Genomic DNA, 20729 nt, shown 5'->3' on the forward strand with positions numbered 1-20729 from the left:
GGAAACGCAGTCCTGTTTCTGTAAGAAGCGCGGCAAAACGCAAAGCACGCCGGGATAGGCGGAAGGGTGGCCGGCAAAGCTCCGGGTCCTGGCTGCGGCCCCGGCTTCCCTAACGGCTCCTCCGTTGAGCTGCGACCGATTGAGGTCGCTCTCAGGCTCTCAATCAGGCGCGGAGCCGGGCAGCCCGGGGTCCTTCTGGGAGCGGAGTGAGAGGTCGCAGTGTGGCGCGCCGGCCGCCGCTGGTTCAGGCGCTGGCGGGGACGGACGGGTCGCTGGCTGGGTCAGTCAGTCGCCGCGGGCCGGAGCTGCGGAGAGACCACCCCGTCCCTCACCATGTCCTACTGCAGGCAAGAAGGTGCGTGGCGGGGGGAGGGCCGGCCCTCCCCTCAGTGCTGGGGGGCCCGCGGGGGCGTTGTGTGAAGGGCCCGCTCTCAGGGGCGGGGCACGGCGCGGCTTGGGGGCTCGTGAGGCGGAGGGCGGCCACGGTGACCCCGCGTGGGGTAGAGAGCACGCGGAGCCGCCTTCCTGCCCGCACGTGGGGACAAGCGGCGCCCTGCGCAGCCGTCACGGGCAGTACTCCTTCGAGGGCCATAATTCACGGGTGCAGTGCGGCTGGCTAGCCTCGGGCGTGGTAAAACCAGGAGCCCGTCCCCCGTGTTTGCGTTCGGTTTTTTGAGCCTTTAGGGTTTGCTCGTGTCCCATTTTCATGTTTTTTTCCCCCCTCCTCTCAATCATGACCGCTAGGAGCTTCTTTTATTAAAAATATATATATATATATGTATAGTTGAGTCTCTTCATTCCAGCAATTGCGATGTTAAGAAATACGTCGCCTATCATGAGATTTGTGATAAAATAATGAGAGTTGATCGCTCACTGGCACAAGATGTCCCTGAGGCCAGAGGTTTAGTAGGCATCAAATAAGGCTCAGGCATATGTACGCATGGTAAAAATACCCAGTTATGCTACAATGTAAAAAATAAAACCCTTGCACTTTGCAGCATAAGCCATTTTATAGCAAGCGTTAAATAAGAACCTACTCTCAGGGCTAGTCTACGTGGTGCCTCAGGGGGTTGGGTGAATTCTAAAACATGCCCACGTTCTGCCCTAAGCATTTTAGGATTCACACCCCTCTAGTGCGCATTGCCACACTGTGTAGATGAGACTTAATTGTCCACTATCTGGTTACCTTGTACCTTCCTGTGAAGGGCTGGTGCTGTCTGTGCTGGAGATGCAATACTGGGTTATATGGACCACTCATTCAATCTGGCACTGTAATTTCTATGTCTTTTAGCCAGATTGCACTGTGGTTGTGGTAGCTCTCGCTATCTGAGCTGGGTCAGTACTCAAATGGGAGAACAAGGAAAACCCCAAAGCTGCACAGGATGGTGTGTAAGACATACCGGGAGCATGCCAGTTTGGCTCCACATTGATATCCTAGTATGGCACTACTGGGTGCGGGCTCGAGGGTGGGGCTGGGGATGATGAGTTTGGGGTGCAGAAGGGTGCTCCGGGTTGGCCGGGGGTCTCAGGGTTCGGGCTCAGGCTTACCTCGCGTAGCTCCTGGTCAGGAGTGCAGCGGGGGTAGTAAGGTAGGCTTCCTGCCTGTAGTGGCACCAAGGACTGCGCCTCACCCCGGAAGCGACCAGCAGCAGGTCCAGCTCGTTGGCTGAGGCTCAAAAGCGGCTCTGTGTGGTTCTCACCCACAGGCACCACCATCCCCAGCTCCCATTGGCCGGGAACTGACCAATGGGAGTGCAGAGCTGGTGCTTGGTGTGGGGGGCAGCGCATGGAGCCCCATGCGCGCTCTCCCTCCCGCAAACCCGGCCTAGGAGCCGGACCTGCTGCTGGCCACCCAGCTCTGAAGGCAGCATAGAAATAAGGATGGCAATACCACAACTTTCCTACAGTAGCCAGATTTCACAGTCTGTGACACGTTTTTCATGGCCAGGAATTTGGTAGGACCCTATATATCATACCTACTGCTTCACCGCTATTCACTAGGCCAGTAACTCTGTCGAGGAAGGACATTAGGTTGTTGTGGCATGATTTTTTTCTTGAAAAATCCATGCTGGCTATTCCTTATAACCCTGTTATCCTCTAGGTGCTTACATATGGATTAATAATTTGTTCCAGTATTATTCATGGCTGCAAAGTTTGCTTGACAGGGTGAAGGGTTTGCAGTCATGCACTCTACGGTGTTTGAAATAGCAATTGCCACAAAGACACTTCACACATCTAACTGGTATATTTCAGACACATCGAAATGAAGATTAGTAAATATTTCACCAAACGTTTATACATCTTGTAATTTGTATGTGTCCACTAATGGCAATCATGTTACCGAGAGCTAGGAAAGCCTTAATTTCTAATCCTACCCTCCCTGTTGACTCATTGTGGTAGCTTCAAGGAAATGTGAGATAGAAGGAGGCTATTGTATATCACCCTTTCTCTTCCCTCGCAAATGAAAGATTATTTCCCAATGAAGTTTCCAACATTTCCTTTTGGGAGACTATTCTGCAGTCTCATAGACTTCAGTTAGAAAAATTTACCCTGAGAATCATCCTAAATTTCCCCTAAACTTTCCATTACTCTAGTTTCAGAGTAAAAGGAAAAGGAGTATTTGTGGCACCTTAGAGACTAACCAATTTATTTGAGCATAAGCTTTCGTGAGCTACAGCTCACTTGTATACCCTTGGACCTTCACAGTGAGTTCTATCTTTGCAGTGTTTACACCCTTCAAATCTTATGCAGACTGTATTTTTCTATCCTTGATAGTGTTCACAGCACTTCCCAATTTAATATAATCGGCAAATTTAATGTGCTCTTTACTTTGTTCATGTAAATCACTAATAAAAATATTAAATCCATCCCTAATACAAAAGATCCCCTCAATAGTCCACTAGACACTTGCCTGGAACTCGGCACATGTGCCATTTATCAATACCCTTTGTTTGTGTCCCTTTAGCCAACTCTGTCCATTTGATGATATTGCTATCCAAGCCAGTTTTCAACTTTTCAAAAAGAACAGGAGTACTTGTGGCACCTTAGAGACTAACAAATTTATTTGAGCATAAGCTTTAGTTTTACTGGCTACTGTAGGGAAGTTGTGGTATTGCCATTCTTAAATTGGTTAGTCTCTAGGTTTCACAAGTACTCCTGTTCTTTTTGTGAATACAGACTAACACGGCTGCTACTCTGAAACCTGTAACTTTTCAATGTCCCTGATCTTCAGTGAAATGAGCTGTGACCTTGGGTTACAAATTAAGAGCTGCCAGTTTCTTGTTTAACTAGACTGTAAACAGGATATATACAGAGGTGCACCTGAGTTTTAGTTCTTATGGTAACTCAATTGCAAAAATCAATAAATTTTTGACAAGTCACAGTCAAGACTGCCTAAAAGTACTACCTGCTCTGTAGCAAATTACCTTACATGCATATTAGAAAGAAACTTCTCCACAAAGAGCAGTAATTCTTAAGGTCACCTTGACGGTAGCCATGCTTGCCAAGATAAGACTAATCACTTTGAATGCTTCAGGGCATAAGATAAACTCCTCCCTAAACCCTGTGGTGTCTGCCCCACATCATCTCCCAGCTCCAAACATATAGCATTGTGGAACTCTACTCCAGTGATGTGCACCCTAATAAAATCTGGCTACAGCTGATTAGATATATTATGGGGTTTTTTAGCTTTCTCTGTTGGAGGAGGAATATTGAACTACATGAATAAATGGTGTAATGTGGTACATAGTTTCTTAGTAATTGACTGATGGTCATTGTTTTTTCTATGCTAAACTTTAACCAGTGCTAGCTAGTTAATATTTTAACTATTAAAAAAAAAAGTTATCTGGTGTTTGACATCTGGGAAAGATCAGTAGGAAGCTAGTTACTTTGCTTTTAAGTTATGTTGCATCTTCATATGTGGCGAGTGCGATAGGGGGTTTGCAGGTGTTCTTAGCAAGCCAGTGGTGCCTTATGGCTCTGACCTTCAAAGCTCACCTGAAATTAGCCACTACATTTGCCGTTTTTAGCTGCCTTAGTATATCCTAGAGGAAATCCTGCCTAGATGCCTCAAGAGAATATGGTTTGGGTCCTGTCTTTACTGTCTAATGGGACACTAAAGTTCAATGCAGAGAAACAAAATGTGGAGAAACAAAACAATTCTTTGCATCAGTCTTCATGGCTGAGGATGTGAGGGAGATTCCCAAACCTGAGCCATTCTTTTTAGGTGACAAATCCGAGGAACTGTCCCAGATTGAGGTGTCATTAAAGGAGGTTTTGGAACAAATTGATAAACTGAACAGTAATAAGTCACTAGGACCATGTGGTATTCACCCAAGAGTTCTGAAGGAACTCAAATGTGAAATTGCAGAACTACTAACTGTGGTATGTAACCTATCATTTAAATCAGCTTCTGTACCAGATGACTGGAGGATAGCTAATGTGATGCCAATTTTTAAAAAAGGCTCCAGAGGTGATCCCGGCAATTACAGGCCAATAAACCTAACTTTAGTACCAGTCAAATTCGTTGAAACTGTAGTAAAGAACAGAATTATCACACACATAGATGAACATGATTTGTTGGAGGAAGAATCAACGTGGTTTTTGTAAAGGGAAATCGTGCCTCACCAATCTGCTAGAATTCTTGAGGGGGTCAACAAGCATGTGGAAAAGGGTGATCCTTTGGATATAGTGTACTTAGATTTTCAGAAAGCTTTTGACAACGTCCCTCACCAAAGGTTCTTAAGCAAAGTAAGCTGTCATGGGATAAGAGGGAGGGTCCTCTCATGGATCAATAACTGGTTAAAATATAGGAAACAAAAGGTAAGAATAAATGGTCAGTTTTCAGAATGGAGAGAGGTAAATAGTGGTGTCCCCCAGGGGTCTATACTGGGACCAGTATTGTTCAACATTATAAATGATCTGGAAAAGAGTGGACACAGTGAGGTGGAAAAATTTGCGGATGATACAAAACTACTCAAGATAGTTAAGACCCAGGCAAACTGTGAAGAGTTACAAAGGGATCTCACGAAACTGGATGACTGGGCAACAAAATGGCAGATGAAATTCAGTGTTAAAAAATGCAAAGTAATGCACCTTGGAAAACATAATCCCAACTATACATATAAAAGGATGGGGTCTAAATTAGCTATTACAACTCAAGAAAGAGATCTTGGAGTCATTGTGGATAGTTCTCTGAAAACATACACTCAATGTGCAGCGGCAGTCAAAAAAGCTGACAGTGTTGGGAATCATTAAGAAAGGGATAGATAATAAAACAGAAAATATCATATTGCCTCTAGAAATCCATGGTACGCTCACATCTTGAATACTGCGTGCAGACGTGGTCGCCCCATCTCAGAAAAGGTACCGCAAAGAGAAACAAAAATGATTAGGGGTATGGAACAGCTTTCATGTGAAGAGAGATTAATAAGACTGGGACTCTTCAGCTTGGAAAAGAGATGACTAAAGGGGGATATGATATGATATGATGTCTATAAAATCATGACTGGTATGGAGAAAATAAATAGGCAAGCACTGTTTACTCCTCATAACACAAGAACTACTGGTCACCAAATAAAATTAATAGGCAGCAGGTTTAAAACAAACAAAAGGAAGTATTTCTTCACACAATGCACAATCAACCCGTGGAACTCTTTGCCAGAGGATGTTGTGAAGGCCGAGGCTATAACAGGGTTCAAAAAGAACTGGATAGGTCCATCAGTGGTTATTAGCCAGGGTGAGGAGGGATGCAAAACCGTGTTCTGAAGTGTCCCTAGCCTCTGCTTGCCAGAAGCTGGGAATGGGTGACAGGGGATGGATCACTTGATAATTATCTGTTCTGTTCATTCCCTCTGAAGCCCCTAGCACTGGCCACTGTTGGAAGACAGGATACTGGGCTAGATGGATTATTGGTCTGACCCTGTATGGCCATTGTTGTGTTCTTTTATAACTTTAATTCTGAAAGGTCTTTTCACATAAAGGGTCCCTAATTTTTTTAGTGTCGTTCCTAGGTGTCACTGAAATACAAATAATAGTGGGTCCTGGAGTAATTTCTAACCCCAAGTCCATGAATCCTAAGAGTTGACTCAGAATCTCTGATAGATGGACACCTATAGTAGCCTTGAATCCCTTCAATGAGGACCCCTCTACATCTCCCCTGACATCAAGTTCTATTGCCTAACGGCTCTTATAAAGATGTGACTATTTTTCCTAAATTACCCTGCTGTATCTTAAGCTCATTATGTCTTGCTCTGTCCTTGTTGATTAATCAGAATAAGTGATTCCTGTCCTCTTCATACCATCTTTTATGTATTTGTAGACAGTTATCCTGTCTCGCCTCAGTCAACCTTTTTTCTAGATTGAACGTAGCCTGATTCTCTTAACCTTTCCTTGTAGGTCTTATTTTCCAAATCTTTTTGTCATTTTTTAGCGGCTCTCCTCTGAACACTCTCCAATTTGTCTTTTTTAAAATGTGATGCCCAAAACCGAACACTGCTCCAATTGAAGACTAACCAGGGTCAAGTAGAGCAGACTCATTAGCTCTTAAAATGAATGCATCTGTTTACATGCACAACAGTTCAAAAGCTCGTACTGTGCAGCGGCTTTGTAAGTGGCTTGTTTTGTCTCAGCTTAATCCTTTTTCTGAACTCTTGCTTTTTGTCTTTCCTTAAAATGTTAGGAAAAGACAGAATTATATTCGTAACCAAAGAGGACCATGAGACACCAAGCAGTGCAGAACTGGTAGCAGATGACCCCAATGACCCTTATGAAGACCAAGGTCAGTAACATTTGGTAAGAGGATGGTAAGACATATATTTAACAATCTAAAGTATTTTTGTGGCTCCCATTTAAATTAGTGGAGTAAGTCCCCAGAGAATCTCTAAAAGCTAGGTCATTCTTTTTCCTAATGCAGTACCATTAAACTTACTCTTTAACTTTAACTTACTTTTTACTTTTAAATGGAGACATAATCCTTGTCTGTGTGTGTTCCCCTCTCATATTATCTGGACCAGTGATCTACTAGGTCACTCCAATCCTTGACTCTGGGAGCCAGCCTTACCCTGCTTTGCTGTGAGAACCCCCATTCCTGGGCTGTTCACGCACAGCCTCTAGCATGTAAGTTGCTCCTTGGATTGTGCAACCGAATGACACTAGCCAATATTTCTGGCCCCAGACACAACCCCAGGAACCTCCGTCTTGCAGCATCCAGTTATGCCCGCTGGACACTGCAAGCTTTTATGAGTTTGTCAGTTTAACAAAGAAATTGATATGCACCAGGCTTGTTATCCCAGGGGGAGTCTCTGACATGCTTCAAATCAAAGACACTGCTTCAGGTAGAATAAACAAACAAATTTATTAACTACAAAGGTAGATTTTAAGTGATAGGCAAAAAGTCAGAGTGGTTACCAAAATAAAATAAAAGCACGCAGTCTAAACTCTCAACCCTATTAGACTGGGCAACACCCCACTGGATATTGCAGGCCAGTCACCTCTGTTGGAGTCTTGTTTTCTTCTCAGTGTCTTAGGGCATGGCTGCACTTGCATAAGTAGAGCTCTGGGAGTTGAACCCGCCTTCGGAGAGCGCAGTAGGGAAAGCGCTGCAGTCTGTCCACACCGACAGCTGCAGGCGCACTGGCGTGGCCACATTTGTGGCACTTGCAGCAGCATAGGGAGCGGTGCATTATGGGCAGCTATCCCAGCATGCAACTGACTGCAGCGTGCTTTTCAAATGGGTGGGGTGGGGTGGAGTGTGTTGTGTGTATGTGGTGGGGAGAGTGTGTCAACATGCTGTCTTGTAAGTTCAGACCCCCCCCTCACTCAAAGCAAACAGTAAATGTTTGCTTTTTCTCAGAGCTGATAAGCAGCTGGCTTCTCCAGAATGGAGCTTTGAAAGGGCATTTCCGCATTCCTGCAGCCGATTTCACAATAATGACAAGAGTGGCCACTTGACTTTCGGGGATTATGGGATGTTTCCAGAGGCTGATCAGAGCGCAGTAAAGCAACACCTCGTTCACACTGGCTCCGCGGCGCTCCAGCGGGGGCGCAGCAAACGTTATTCCACTCGCCAAGGTGGAGTACCAGCAGCGCTTTAGCCGCGGAGTCAGAGCACTCTACGTGCCTTGCCAGTGTGGACAGGTAGTGAGCTAGTGTGCCCAGGGCTCCTTTATTGCGCTGTAACTCGCAAGTGTAGCCAAGCCCTTAGTTGCTTGCAGTGAAGGTGGGGACAGGAGAAGGGCCCAGTATGTGTCCACTCTGTCTGTTTTATATCCTCAGTCCATGTGCTTGGGGAGTACAAGTCCAGGCATGTCTGGGGGGCATTGCTGAGTCTCTCCAGGCAAGGTTGAGCAATTCCCCTGGTGTGGCCTCATGCAGGTGAGTCATTGCATTGTAGCTCCCTTGCTGGACAATGGCTGTTGATGGGTTGTTTGACACCCAGCCTGGGCGTTGGTTACTTTCTTTGCTTTTGCCTCTGGGGAGCTAATATCTGGCTGATTCCCCAACTTACAGCATGTTTTAGTGACCACCATACAACACACTTCTCATAACTTCATATGCATTAATGATACACATATATGGATAAAAGAAAAGAAAAGGAGTACTTGTGGCACCTTAGAGACTAACCAATTTATTAGAGCATAAGCTTTCGTGAGCTACAGCTCACTTCCTCAGATGCATATCATGGAAATATGGATAGAGAATGACTTTCAGCAGAGCATAACCTTTCCCCTGATACCTTACAAGGCATGCTTTATATGTGAGATCACAATTCCATGAAAATGAGGAATATGGGCGTTACAGTACGCTCCCCCAAAGACCGTTAATCATGTCTTGAACAGGTCTAAGAGGAGGAGTTAACGCAGTTTAATGCCATACAGTAGCTTAGTGTTTCTCTAACTTCTTTATTCTGCATGTTTTCTAATGGTCCCCCTTCAGCCTCAACTACTTATTCTACACCCAGTAACCCATTTCAACAAGTACTAAAACTATTTTCCTCCTCCTGTCACATAATGACCACTCTAAAGGGATCCAGTTGGCACTAATGCTTTAAGAGGCAAGTAATTTAACATTTGCCGTTTGGAACTGAAGTTTGCCAAAATATCATGCAAGATAAACCAGTACTGTTGCTAAACCGTTCACATCTGCAAGTGAACAAATTTAAGAACTCTCTGCTTTTACTATTGCTATTTATTCTGCTTTTTGTGAGACAGAATAACATGGGATTAAGCCTTGTAAAATCATGGTTGCCTTGGGCAAGTAATCTTTTTTTCTTAAAATCGGTGAGTAAAATATCTTAGTTTATAGTCATGGTAAAAGCTGAGTGGATATATTTTGACCCAGGCTAATAAATGTCTGTGAAAATTTAAGACTGGATTTGGGATTTATTGGATTGCTTTTATGTTCACCAGGCACAAAAGGCAACTGTTTGAAATATGAGTGCCAGAAGTTGGGACCTGAATGGAAACAATCTCATTTTTAGAGGTGCTATTACTATTCACAGCTCCTGTTGAAATCAATTGGAACTGTGGACACTCAAGCAATTCTGAAAATTGGTTGCTTTTATTTGGGTGCATAAGTTCAGGTACTCCAGTTTGAAATTTGGCTGTAATGTCTACTTCAGTTTGCATGAATTGAGGTATACTAAGTATCAAGTCTTGTTGCCTCCAACTTTGACTGAAGTTGAGCTAAGTTGTTTCTTTTCCCAGCTGAAAATCTGCTAAACATACAGTAGTTAGCAGAAACTCTGCCCCTAGCATTTTAATCTCCAGGGGGCAGTATTCACACATCATTTAGCACTCAGAAAAGGATATTGGTGGTACAAACAAACATACAGTACACAATCTAATTTGAACCATCTTTTCCTGTATAATTAAACTTTTTTGTTTTCATACATAGATTTGTGCTAAAATGAGCGTGCATTACATACCTGCACAGATTCTGAACCTGTTTACAGCAGTATTCAGAGTGAACACATCCTCAACATGGATCCTTTGACTTTTGTAATGATCTAAATGAAAATTGGGACAAGGGAATAGAGAAATCTTTTGACTTTAGATGCTACATGTATGTCAGGTGAACAGACTTCTTTCAGATAGAACAGTAACTTACCAGACTCCTTCCCATAGCATTCTTGATTCAAAGTCAAAAGTTTCTTTTGAAGTTTAGGACAGTACGGTGAGAGATGCTCTGTACCCCAATCTCTCGGCCATCAGTCAGTTCACCCACTCAGAAGGCTGCTAGAATCTATGAAGTGGGGCGATATTCTGAGGTATTGCTCAGTAAGGATGTGATAGCATATGTATGTTAGAAAGAACATTTAACCCTGGTGTGTGCAGTTGTTTAACCCAAGACATTTAGTATTAGCCCAGTATCTGTGAATTTAAGACAATGTTATGTTTAGGTGGTAGGTTGAGAGAACAGCCCATGTGGAACTTCTTGTGAAAGCTAGTAATAAAAGATGATTAAACATAACTTCACAGTAACAGGTAAGTAGAAACAGACATTCTTACACAGTACTTGATGATGTACCTCAGATAAGGTGCTCAAAATAAGTTCAATTGGCTTTCTCAATATATGGGACTGGCAGGCTTGGTGTGATTGAGGTTAACCTTACACCCTTTCTGAGATGAAAAGAAATAGCTGGTTTCCCCCTTAAACTTTCCAGTGTGTGTGTCTTTTTTCTGAAAGATGTGTTGAAGCTAAAGTTTAGTGTCTGTCAGGAGTTCCTTTACCCCTCATATTTTCAGGCAGGATGTGTTACTAGCTAAGAGCCAATGCTCAAACAGCAGATTTGTTTTCACCAATCTGCACAATAAGATTTGTCAGCATCTCCTCTATGAAAACAGTGCATCAGCTTCTAAAGATTTCAAGTAGAATCTGGTACTGGCCATGAAATCCAAACTATTTGCATCTGTTTTCTTCTCAATTTATGTCTGTATATACAACTCCCTGATTATGGAGAGGAGAATAGAGCCCACAGTATCTACAAATAGTCAGTTCTGTAATACAGTTGACCCTTATATGAAAAGCATTTTCTGAGAGAAATTTATCTGATCAGCCAGTTATTGTACTCTGTGGAAAAAACAATGAGGAAATGTATTTAAATGCTGTCTCAAATTTTTAGAAAAAGCCGTTTTAAGTATAGTGTTAATAGCCTGTGATGGGTGATCTTTTTCATTGATTAATATAGCGGTGGTAAGATCCCAACTCCCTTCTGCCTGGCCTGTCTCTCTTCTGCAAAACTAGACTACCAGAAATAAAGATCCCACCACAACCTCACATCTGGAGAACATATAAGCTCTTGGAGATGTTATAATGCATGTTAACAGTTCATAGACTGATAAGTCACCTTACGTGGTGTATAACTGAACAAAAAAGACTGCTGCTTATATTGGCAAATTCTTACATTCATGCAGTCTTGGGATATAGGAAGCTGCTTCAAGTCTTCGAATATCTCCCGTTATCATTGTAAAGACAGTGTGTTGGAATTTTTTTAAGTGACACTTCTGTTCTGCACTAGAAGTCATGTCTTCAACAACCAGGGCTTCTCTAGTAATGGGGTGTGTGAATTTAAACTTACCTTATTGGAACTGAGCCATAACAGTTCAGGATATTTTGAGTTATATTACTAATTATGGTCCAGCAAGCCAGTGAGGTTTGCTGTATTGTCAGTGCCAGATCAAAAGAGGGAAGAAAAGGATCTCTTGGCGTTGGTGTGATGCAGAACAGCCATGCAAGTGATTCGAACATGAACTCTGAGCATAGTTGTTCTCTTGGGACCTGTAAGGACAAGTTTCTGTGTTGTTCTTTCATGGCAGTGGTTGCACAAATGAAGTTAGTATGTCATAGAGTCTAGATTCTTTCCCAGTTGGACAGCCTGGGCAGAATTTTAAGGTGGCCAAGACAACTCATCTGGAAGGGCCAGTGAAATTGCCATGTTTATGTTGGATGTGGAGGGGCTTTGGTGGGAGGGAGATATGTATCCTCTCACAAAGCAGTAATTCCAGCACTTTAGACCACCTGCTAGCTGTACTCTGGATTTATATTCCCAATTTGGCCTGTCCAGGCCTATTATGGGTGGGGAAGGAGAGAGAAAAGGCCAGAAGCTAGTTGTGTTGGGAAAATCTTGCAGTGAAAAGGATATTTTATCCTTGTCCTTTCCATTAGAAATACATATGATCCAACATGAAAGTGGTTTTTGCATTAAATACTGTAGTATGCTTTTTTGAATATGCCGTGAGTTGCTGCCAAAATTTAAGGGTTTTCTCAAAGTTTCTCACTTCAGTTTTCCAAAGCTACAACAATAAAACAATCAAATAAAAAAAATAAACAATTCACATATCACAGATTGCAGTTGTATCTGAGTGGAGTGAAATCTATGGAGAGGAAAGACATGGGCAAAACATTTTGAAGCATTGTAGGGCAGGAGCTCTAGTTTATTGTGTGGTTTTTATTTAAAAGAAAATTTGGAAAAGTCTTTAGGCGATCATAAAGTAACATGCAGGTTTTTTTAATTTAGCTTATACTTTGAACAGGAGATATGATTTCCAGTGTTCAACTTCTGTGGCATAATTCACAGTAATGGCCCTTTTGATCTTTTTTTACTGTACTATACACAGAATAATCACATTTAAAGAGGAATATGATTATTATATTAAGGCATTAATCTGCACTGAGTCCTAATATAATGTAAACCTTTACATTTATGCAGAATGTGATCATTATTTTGCAGCCTTCCTAACGCATGGTATTACAATGCAAAACATAATTGTTGTTGTAGCTCCAGTTGTTAAATTCCTCTTTTAAATCAAAGATTATCTTTATTAAGTTTCTGATCAATAGTTTGCATAGGAAAATCCTAATTATATGCTGTTTCTCTTGGGTAAGATATAGGTGTATTATTCTTCTCCCCTTCTACACTGTCAGTTATGAGGATTCAGTTACAATTATTAAAATGTCTGGAGCCCACTTTCTAAGCCAGAAGTATTAAAAGTACAATGGGCAAAGCTGCAGATGATTCCCAACTAAGTGGGATGGCAAAGTGTGTGAGAGATTTTAATTATAGCTTTTAGAACATAAAAGCAGTACCTAAAGTTACATTGTGACTCTCATTATAACATCCTTTCTTCGCAGGGGTGGGCAGGGCAAATTGCCTAAGAATCTCGTCATCAGCATTTGAATTACCGAAAGATGAAAAAATATTTTTCCCAATCTAAGACTTTGCTTTTTGCTTCCACATGCAAACAGATGAATATTACAGGTGTCAAATTTTTCAGGGTGACTGTTCCTAACTGAGGACCTGTTCCTATCACTTGCAAAATCTATATAATTTAAAATTGAGAAACCTGTTATAATTGTTTTTAAATAGTTTGTGCATGCCAGGTGACTTTTGTGAATGTTACAGCACTGTTAGCATAACTAATGTCTTACGTAGAAAGAGTTAGTTAATCACAAAAGATTCTAAATAAATAGATTTCAGTGTAAAAGCAGGTTCTGTATTGAAATAATTGTCTAGTGGCAGGAGTGGTTCCCAAAACTGCCGGTGAAGGCACAGGCCCTTCCCTTAAATTTCCCATTACACAACAAACGAGGATCATAAACAGACCAAAAAAAAAAAAAAATCAGCGGAAGGAAAGGATGCTACAAGATCAAGTTGGGTACATGTCTTGACAGTTCCATTAACTTTAGTGCTTTTGTGGGTTTTTTAAACTTTTCATAGGTGAGACAGTAGAAGTGAGTTTTGAGGATAAATTTATGACTTGACTTCCTCTTTGCACTGCAAGAGAGAATTGTGTGGCTTTCCAGTCTTGCTAAAGAAACCAGCAGAGCTTTTTAAGCTCCCAGTCTTCAATAACTTAATTTTGAAGAGCCTACAAGTTCCTCAAGGCTAATTGTTTTGGGGTTTTCCTGAGGTTTTTTTAATGGGGAGCGTGTCTGAAGAGGATTGAGAAACTAAAATGTTAATGTTTTGAATTTGAAATATTCAGAAGTAAGGAAGTTAAAACAAAGGTTCTCCTAAGAATGTTAACTCATCATCATTGCACCTTTTGCAATTTATATTCCTGTGTTTTAAAGGTGTACAAAACATAAATATTAAGTGCCCTTATAAAATATACAAGATATGCCAAACTCATATTCACTTCTTGCATTCTGGGTATTTTAAATTTTTAGATTCCAATGCCAGAAGGGACCATTGTGTTCATACAGGCTCACCTCTGTGTAACACAGGCCATAGAACTTCCTCAATATAATTATTGAGTAGATGTTTTTCTAAAAGATATAATCTTAATTTAAAAATTGCAAGTGATGAAGAATCAACCATGACCCTTGGCAAATTGTTCCAAGATTAATTATATTCTGTTAAAAATTTATGTCTTCTTTCCAGTCTGAGGTTTTGTCTAGCTTCAGCTTCTGGCCATTGGCTCATGTTATACATTTGCAAGATTGAATTACCCATTATCAAATATTTGTTCCCCATGTAGTAGTTATAAACTATGATCAGGTCACCCCATAACCTTCTCTATGTTAAGCTAAATAAATTGAGTTCCTTTAGTCTGTCACTATAAGGTGTGTTTTCTAATTCTTTAATCATTCTCATGGCTCTTCTCTGAACCCTTTCCAATTTATCGACACGCTTCTTGAATTATTGACACCAAAATTGAACAGAGTATTCCAGCAGAGGTCACACCAGTGCCAAAAACGGAGGTAAAATAACTCTTTTTCTACTCAAAATTCCCCTGTTTATGCATCCAAGAATCACATTAGCCCTCTTGGCCATAGAATCACACTGGAAGCGCATGTGCAGTGACTCTATCACAACCCCCAAATCTTTTTCAGAGTCACTGCATCCCAGGATAGAGTCCCCCATCGTGTAAGTGTGGCCTACATTCTTTGTTCCTAGATATATCCTTAGGTGTATTAAGACGCATATTGTTTGCTGGCGTCCAGATTACCAGGTGATCGCACTTGGTCTGTATCAGTGACCTATCCTCTTCAGCATATACCATTCCCTCGATTATTGTGTCATCTGCAAAGTTTGTCAGTGATAATTTATGATTTCTTCCAGGTCACTGATAAAAATGTTCAATAGCCAACAACCAATCTTTGCGGGACCCCACTAGAAACACATCTGCTGGATAATGATTCGCAGTTTGCCGTTTGAGACCTCTGTTAGCCAGTTTTTAATCCATTTAATGGGTGCCAAGTTCGTTTTATATGATTCACGTTTCTTAATCAAAATGTCATGCAATACCAAGTCAAATGCCTTAAAAAAGCTAACAATGTTGGGAATCATTAGGAAAGGTATAGATAATGAGACAGAAAATATCATATTGCCTCTATATAAATCCATGGTACGCCCACATCTTGAATACTCCGTGCAGATGTGGTCACCCCATCTCAAAAAAGATACATTGGGACTTGGAAAAGGTTCAGAAAAGGGCAACAAAAATGATCAGAGGTATAGAATGACTGCTGTATGAGGAGACATTAATAAGACTGGGACTTTTCAGCTTGGAAAAGAGATGACTAAGGGGAAATATGATAGAGGTCTATAAAATCATGACTGGTGTGGAGAAAGTACATAAGTGTTAGTTATTCCTTCTCATAACACAAGAACTAGAGGCCACCAAATAAAATTTATAGGCAGCAGGTTTAAAACAAACAAAAGGAAGTATTTTTTCACACAACGCACAATCAACCCGTGGAACTCTTTGCCAAAGGATGTTGTGAAGGCCAAGGCTATAACAGGGTTCAAAAAAGAACTAGATAAATTCGTGGAGGATAGGTTCATCAATGGCTATTAGCCAGGATGGGCAACCTCTGTTTGCCGGAAGCTGGAAATGGGCGACAGGGGATGGATCACTTGATGACTACCTGTTCTGTTCATTTCCACTGGGGCACCTGGCATTGGCCACTGTCAGAAGACAGGATACTGGGCTAGATGGACCTTTGGCCTGACCCCATATGGCCATTCTTATGTTCTTATAACGCCGTTGGATGATTTTAAAAAAATGATGCCCAGCAGAACGCCACTTACAAGCATTTAATAAAGGGAAGACTTTAGAGGTGCAATAGATAATAGATATACAAGCTCACATTACAAGCCAACTGCAACAAAAGTCAATATTCCAAGAATGAATTTATAATGTTAAAGGGAATCCTAATGCAGATCTCTGCATCTCTGATACAACCTAATTATAGGCACTTAAGTAGGTTAGAGAGGACAAAACATGTATTACCATAAGTGCAGACATTTTTATTTGTGGTTGTGATATCAATTTCCATTATCTAAGAGGGTTTAGGTTGGATGAGCTCTGCAACGAATTGCCAGCCTAAGCCCTGGATCTGTTATGATGCCAATTGAGTGGTTTTCAAGCGTAGCCTCAACTAGTATTTAACAGTAGGTCTGGATTAGAGGATCAATGTGCTGCAGACTACCTCCAGAAGAAAAAGTGCAATTTACTATTAGTTCAGAGATTACATTAAAAAAAAAAAAAAAATCCTGCCCACTTGCTTCATGTAAAAGGATGTTCTATGTGCCCCTAGTGGTGTCTGGGTAGAATTCTAGCTAATATACTATATCACTTTTAGTGTAGGGAGACTCCTCTGTGCCTCTGGTCCACTGGGAACAAAGCTCTTACTCTTGTTCAGCTTTCTTTTAAAATGTGGTTTCTGTGCAGTTGGTATTAGAAGCTTGTGTCTTTTAATGATGAGATTAGTGGAGTTATACCTATTTTTCTACTCTTAAAATATCCAGGAGTAAGCGCCAAAGATTCATGTGTGGAAAGTCATAATTTACAATTGAATTTTCTACATCACCATGCAGTCTTGAGTTTTAAAACTAATAATTTCTGTTTCAGATTGGAGAGTTATATGACAAGGAATTTTATTACTGCAATGCCCTGATCAGGTTATTTTCAGAAAACTTTTTCTATGTTCTTAAAGTATTTGAGACACAGCCAGTCATTTTAACAGTTGATATTCCGTAATTTCCCTCAGTGACTTCAAATTCTAGTTTGGTCTATTTACAAAGCAAAACCATATTTATTTTACACTGCAAGATCAATCTACATTCTTTCTGCTTGATATCATCCCTAGCAATAGAGAGTCTTCAACAGGCTGTCCACCTTTTTTTATGACCTCCTGCTTTCTCTCCCCCAACCCCCCAGCTATAGTTTGCCAAAGATGCCATGATGTACTGTACTAGCTACATCTTGTCCATGAAGGAGATTGAATTTTTTCCAGCAGGATAAGTGACAATTCTGTGAGCATGTCCAAAAGACCTATGCATGACAATGTTCCAGTCTTTGGGTAGTAAATAGTACTTCCAGCACAGAAATGGTATAACGGGGACTGTGCAGTTTACTATTAGGCTTAGTGTAAAACAGATAGTCTGAATTCAGTGCCTTCTGGGGTGCTGAACCAAACCCACTTTGCTTCAGTTGTAAAAGCTGTTTTCTCCTGGCCTGATCTGGTTGAATGGACGTGAACTCCAGAGACTCACAAGATTCTTGAGCAAAAAATAGTAAACGTTTTAAGTGTGTATACTACAGTGAGTGCTTAGCTATTTTTTTCCCTACTTTGTTCATTTTTGTTTTTAAAAATAAAACATGAATTGTGGCCCTCGAGCACTTGGGGTAACATAACCTATAGGCCCTGTGCAGATAGAATCTTCAGAGAGAATCTTAAACTCTAAGAAGTCTCTCCTGAGCATGTGCAAACTTCAAATAAATAAATAAAGCATATAACTCAGCCAAATCTGGGCAGATTTCCACAGGGACAGCAAAAGACACATCCCTGATACAAAGGCCACTGTCCTTCCAAATTTCAAGTCCCTGTCACTAAAGCTTTTCAAAGAAAAAGTCACCCAAATTTTTTTAACATGGGCAAAACATCTTTTCCTAGCCTTGTTCTCAGCAATGGCTGAAGCTTTATGGCTTAAATTTTCAAAAAATAAATTCAACTGAGGCAGACACTCATCAAGGAAAACTTCAGTTCAAACAGTTAAAAGTTTGGCAACATAATAAGTGACTGGAAACAGGGACTTATAGTGGTAAGTATCAGGTGACCTTAAGTTATCATCTTCTTGGGGGATGAAGGCTAGTAGCACAACCTATAATAACATTACCAATTTACTTTATTTTATTTTTTTACAAACTTACGTTTCTTGATATTGTTAAGCTGTTTAACTTCTTGCCTTCACGTTTTGTGTTTTCATTCCTAGAATAGATCTTGATATCTTTTTCCTGTGATGTTGTCATTGTGTCCTCTCTTCTGTACATTGTCTTCTCTGTTTCCTTCCCTATCATTTCTTTATTCTCCCAGAGACTGAATTGGGACATGAGCTAACCTCTCCTCTTTCCCTTTCTCAGCAGTGAGTCATACAGGTCAGAGTTGAGGCACAAAGGCTAGGCAATAAAGGGTGGCTTGCACTGCCACTGTTGATTCTGTACTGGTTTTGTGGATATAATAAAGAACCTCAGACTTCAGTGCTGTCGCCCAGTACATTTCATAGAACAAAATTCACCTAAAAACAAAGAAGAAAACCTATAGGGCACCTAATTTTTATTCTGTCTTTTGTCTTTTTGTTCAGGATTGATATTGCCGAATGGAGATATCAATTGGAATTGCCCGTGCCTTGGTGGAATGGCTAGTGGTCCCTGTGGGGAACAATTCAAATCGGCCTTTTCCTGTTTCCACTATAGCACAGAAGAAATAAAGGGATCGGACTGTGTGGACCAGTTCCGGGCTATGCAGGAGTGCATGCAGAAGTATCCAGACCTTTACCCCCAAGAAGATGATGAAGAGAGAGAAAATCAGAGCAAAGATTTGGAAACTACTCCTACAGAGGCTGCAGTAGCCAAAGAGGAGAAGGGATCTAGCTAATGAAGATGCATGGAGGCTCTTGTCTCCACTCCTTAAAATCAGACACATGGACGTTTTGAAAAGTGTCTGTCTTTTGAGTCTTCAAGAAGTGTTTCACCTTTAATGTTCTATACACTGTGTTGTATGAAATAACTTATTACAGGAGCAGAGACCTCAGCCCTGTGGTCTTAAAAGTAAACACTGCAGAAAGAGCAAGTCTATATGTATGTACTGTGTAAACTGTTAGTGGGTACAGCCACTGCTTTAAAAAAAAATTTATCCAGTTCTCAGTTTGCAGATTGGGTTGAATAATGTCTGTAAAAGTATAAAACATACTTTTTTCAACCAAAAAGTTCCATTAGCCAGTGTGTCAGGTCTATATCCATTTCAGTTCATTCTGATCAGTAGTTGTTCCTTTTCAATGTGTTCTGTGCTGTTGATAGGAAAAGCTTTTTGTGGAATTTCTTAAAGCTTCTCTGCTGGGGAGTAGCCCTTAAAGTTGGAAAGGAGCTAAGCTTAAAAGTTGCAAACGCCATAATTTCAAATGGCACTAAAAGGTATTGGCTGCATATACTACTGATTCCAGGTAAAGATTTCCTGAAAACTAAAGTTAAAATGTGTGGCTTTTTAAATGTTATGAATTGAATATGGCTCTTGCCTTTTGAAAATGGTGGTGTGTTGAGCAGTTTTTGATAAAACTATCAAGTGAATGGGAAGAATGCTGATCACTGTGTTCTTTTGTTCTGAAAGCCCAGCTTTTGGGGTCCCTCTGTTAGTGCCTGTTCCTTCTGTATAGACATGTTCTTACAATATGCCATTGACAATAAAATTGAAATGTTACCCGGAGTAACACCCTCAGAGCAGATATTGTGACTTGAGCAGATATTAAAAAAGCAAAATCTTTTTACCTTGCTTAGAAGCCTGTCTCATTGTTTTTACTCACCTCCCAGAAGTCCATAGTGGCTATGAAGCAACAAGAACCTCTTGCCATAGTCCATGAATCATGTGAAGTTAAGTATATGTAACATGAAAGATATGATGATTTGCTTTAGATTTGTATATGGACAGTATATTATAAAAATTACATTGGATTACAACTTGCAGGTCAAAGGGATAATACATTTACCACCCTTTCCACTAGCAAAGAGACGGCCATGATAGTCAATGTGATACTGAAGCCTTGGGTAAGATCCCTTTCATAATATGAAAGTACCATGTGTAACTTGCCTTTACGCTCATTAATCGGTTGTTACCAAAATATAGCAAAGTACATTTTACAATAGCACTAATTCGCTCCAGCAGGTGTTTCGCTCCAGCAGGTGTGATAATGTTTAGATACTTGCCTCCCTTGGGGGGCTGAAAGCCTTTGGCTTCATCACTCAACACTGTTGATATGCCCTATATCAATACTTTGGTTTAGTGTTACTTTCTTATTAATGACAGGTTTCAGAGTAGCAGCCGTGTTAGTCTTTATTCGCAAAAAGAAAAGGAGTACTTGTGGCACCTTAGAGACTAACAAATTTATTTGAGCATAAGCTTTCCTGAGCATCCGATGAAGTGTGCTGTAGCTCACAAAAGCTTATGCTCAAATAAATTTGTTAGTCTCTAAGGTGCCACAAATACTCCTTTTCTTATTAAGTTATTTCAGTGTAAATGGACCTATTTATTCTCTTCTGCTAGCCTCTAAAGCACTGTCTGCCCTCTTTGAATTTCAATAGTAGTTGAATCTTCATTCAGGATTAGGTAGTTGGTAATAACTCAGTCCTGGGGGGCTGAATAGCAAGTATTCTGGGCAGACTTTAAAAGAAGCAAAGTGTGCGAAAGTTTCAGTCTGTGCATGAAACAGTCAGCAAAACAGTTGCCAA

At 40.9% G+C, this 20729-nt stretch overlaps 1 protein-coding gene across 1 annotated transcript; it reads left to right on the top strand.

Moving 5' to 3' along the window:
* The first annotated feature begins 5 nt into the window (after window positions 1-5).
* Window positions 6-19783, top strand: CHCHD4 (coiled-coil-helix-coiled-coil-helix domain containing 4). The gene is made up of 3 exons (XM_084634013.1): window positions 6-355; window positions 6680-6778; window positions 18593-19783. The coding sequence occupies exons 1-3, from the start codon at window positions 334-336 to the stop codon at window positions 18883-18885; spliced, it is 414 nt and encodes a 137-aa protein (XP_084490139.1). The 5' UTR covers window positions 6-333; the 3' UTR covers window positions 18886-19783.
* The last annotated feature ends 946 nt before the right edge of the window (window positions 19784-20729 follow it).

The sequence above is a fragment of the Lepidochelys olivacea genome (genome assembly GCF_965140295.1).
Source record: "Lepidochelys olivacea isolate rLepOli2 genome assembly, chromosome: 7".
In the NCBI taxonomy this organism is placed as follows: domain Eukaryota; kingdom Metazoa; phylum Chordata; order Testudines; family Cheloniidae; genus Lepidochelys; species Lepidochelys olivacea.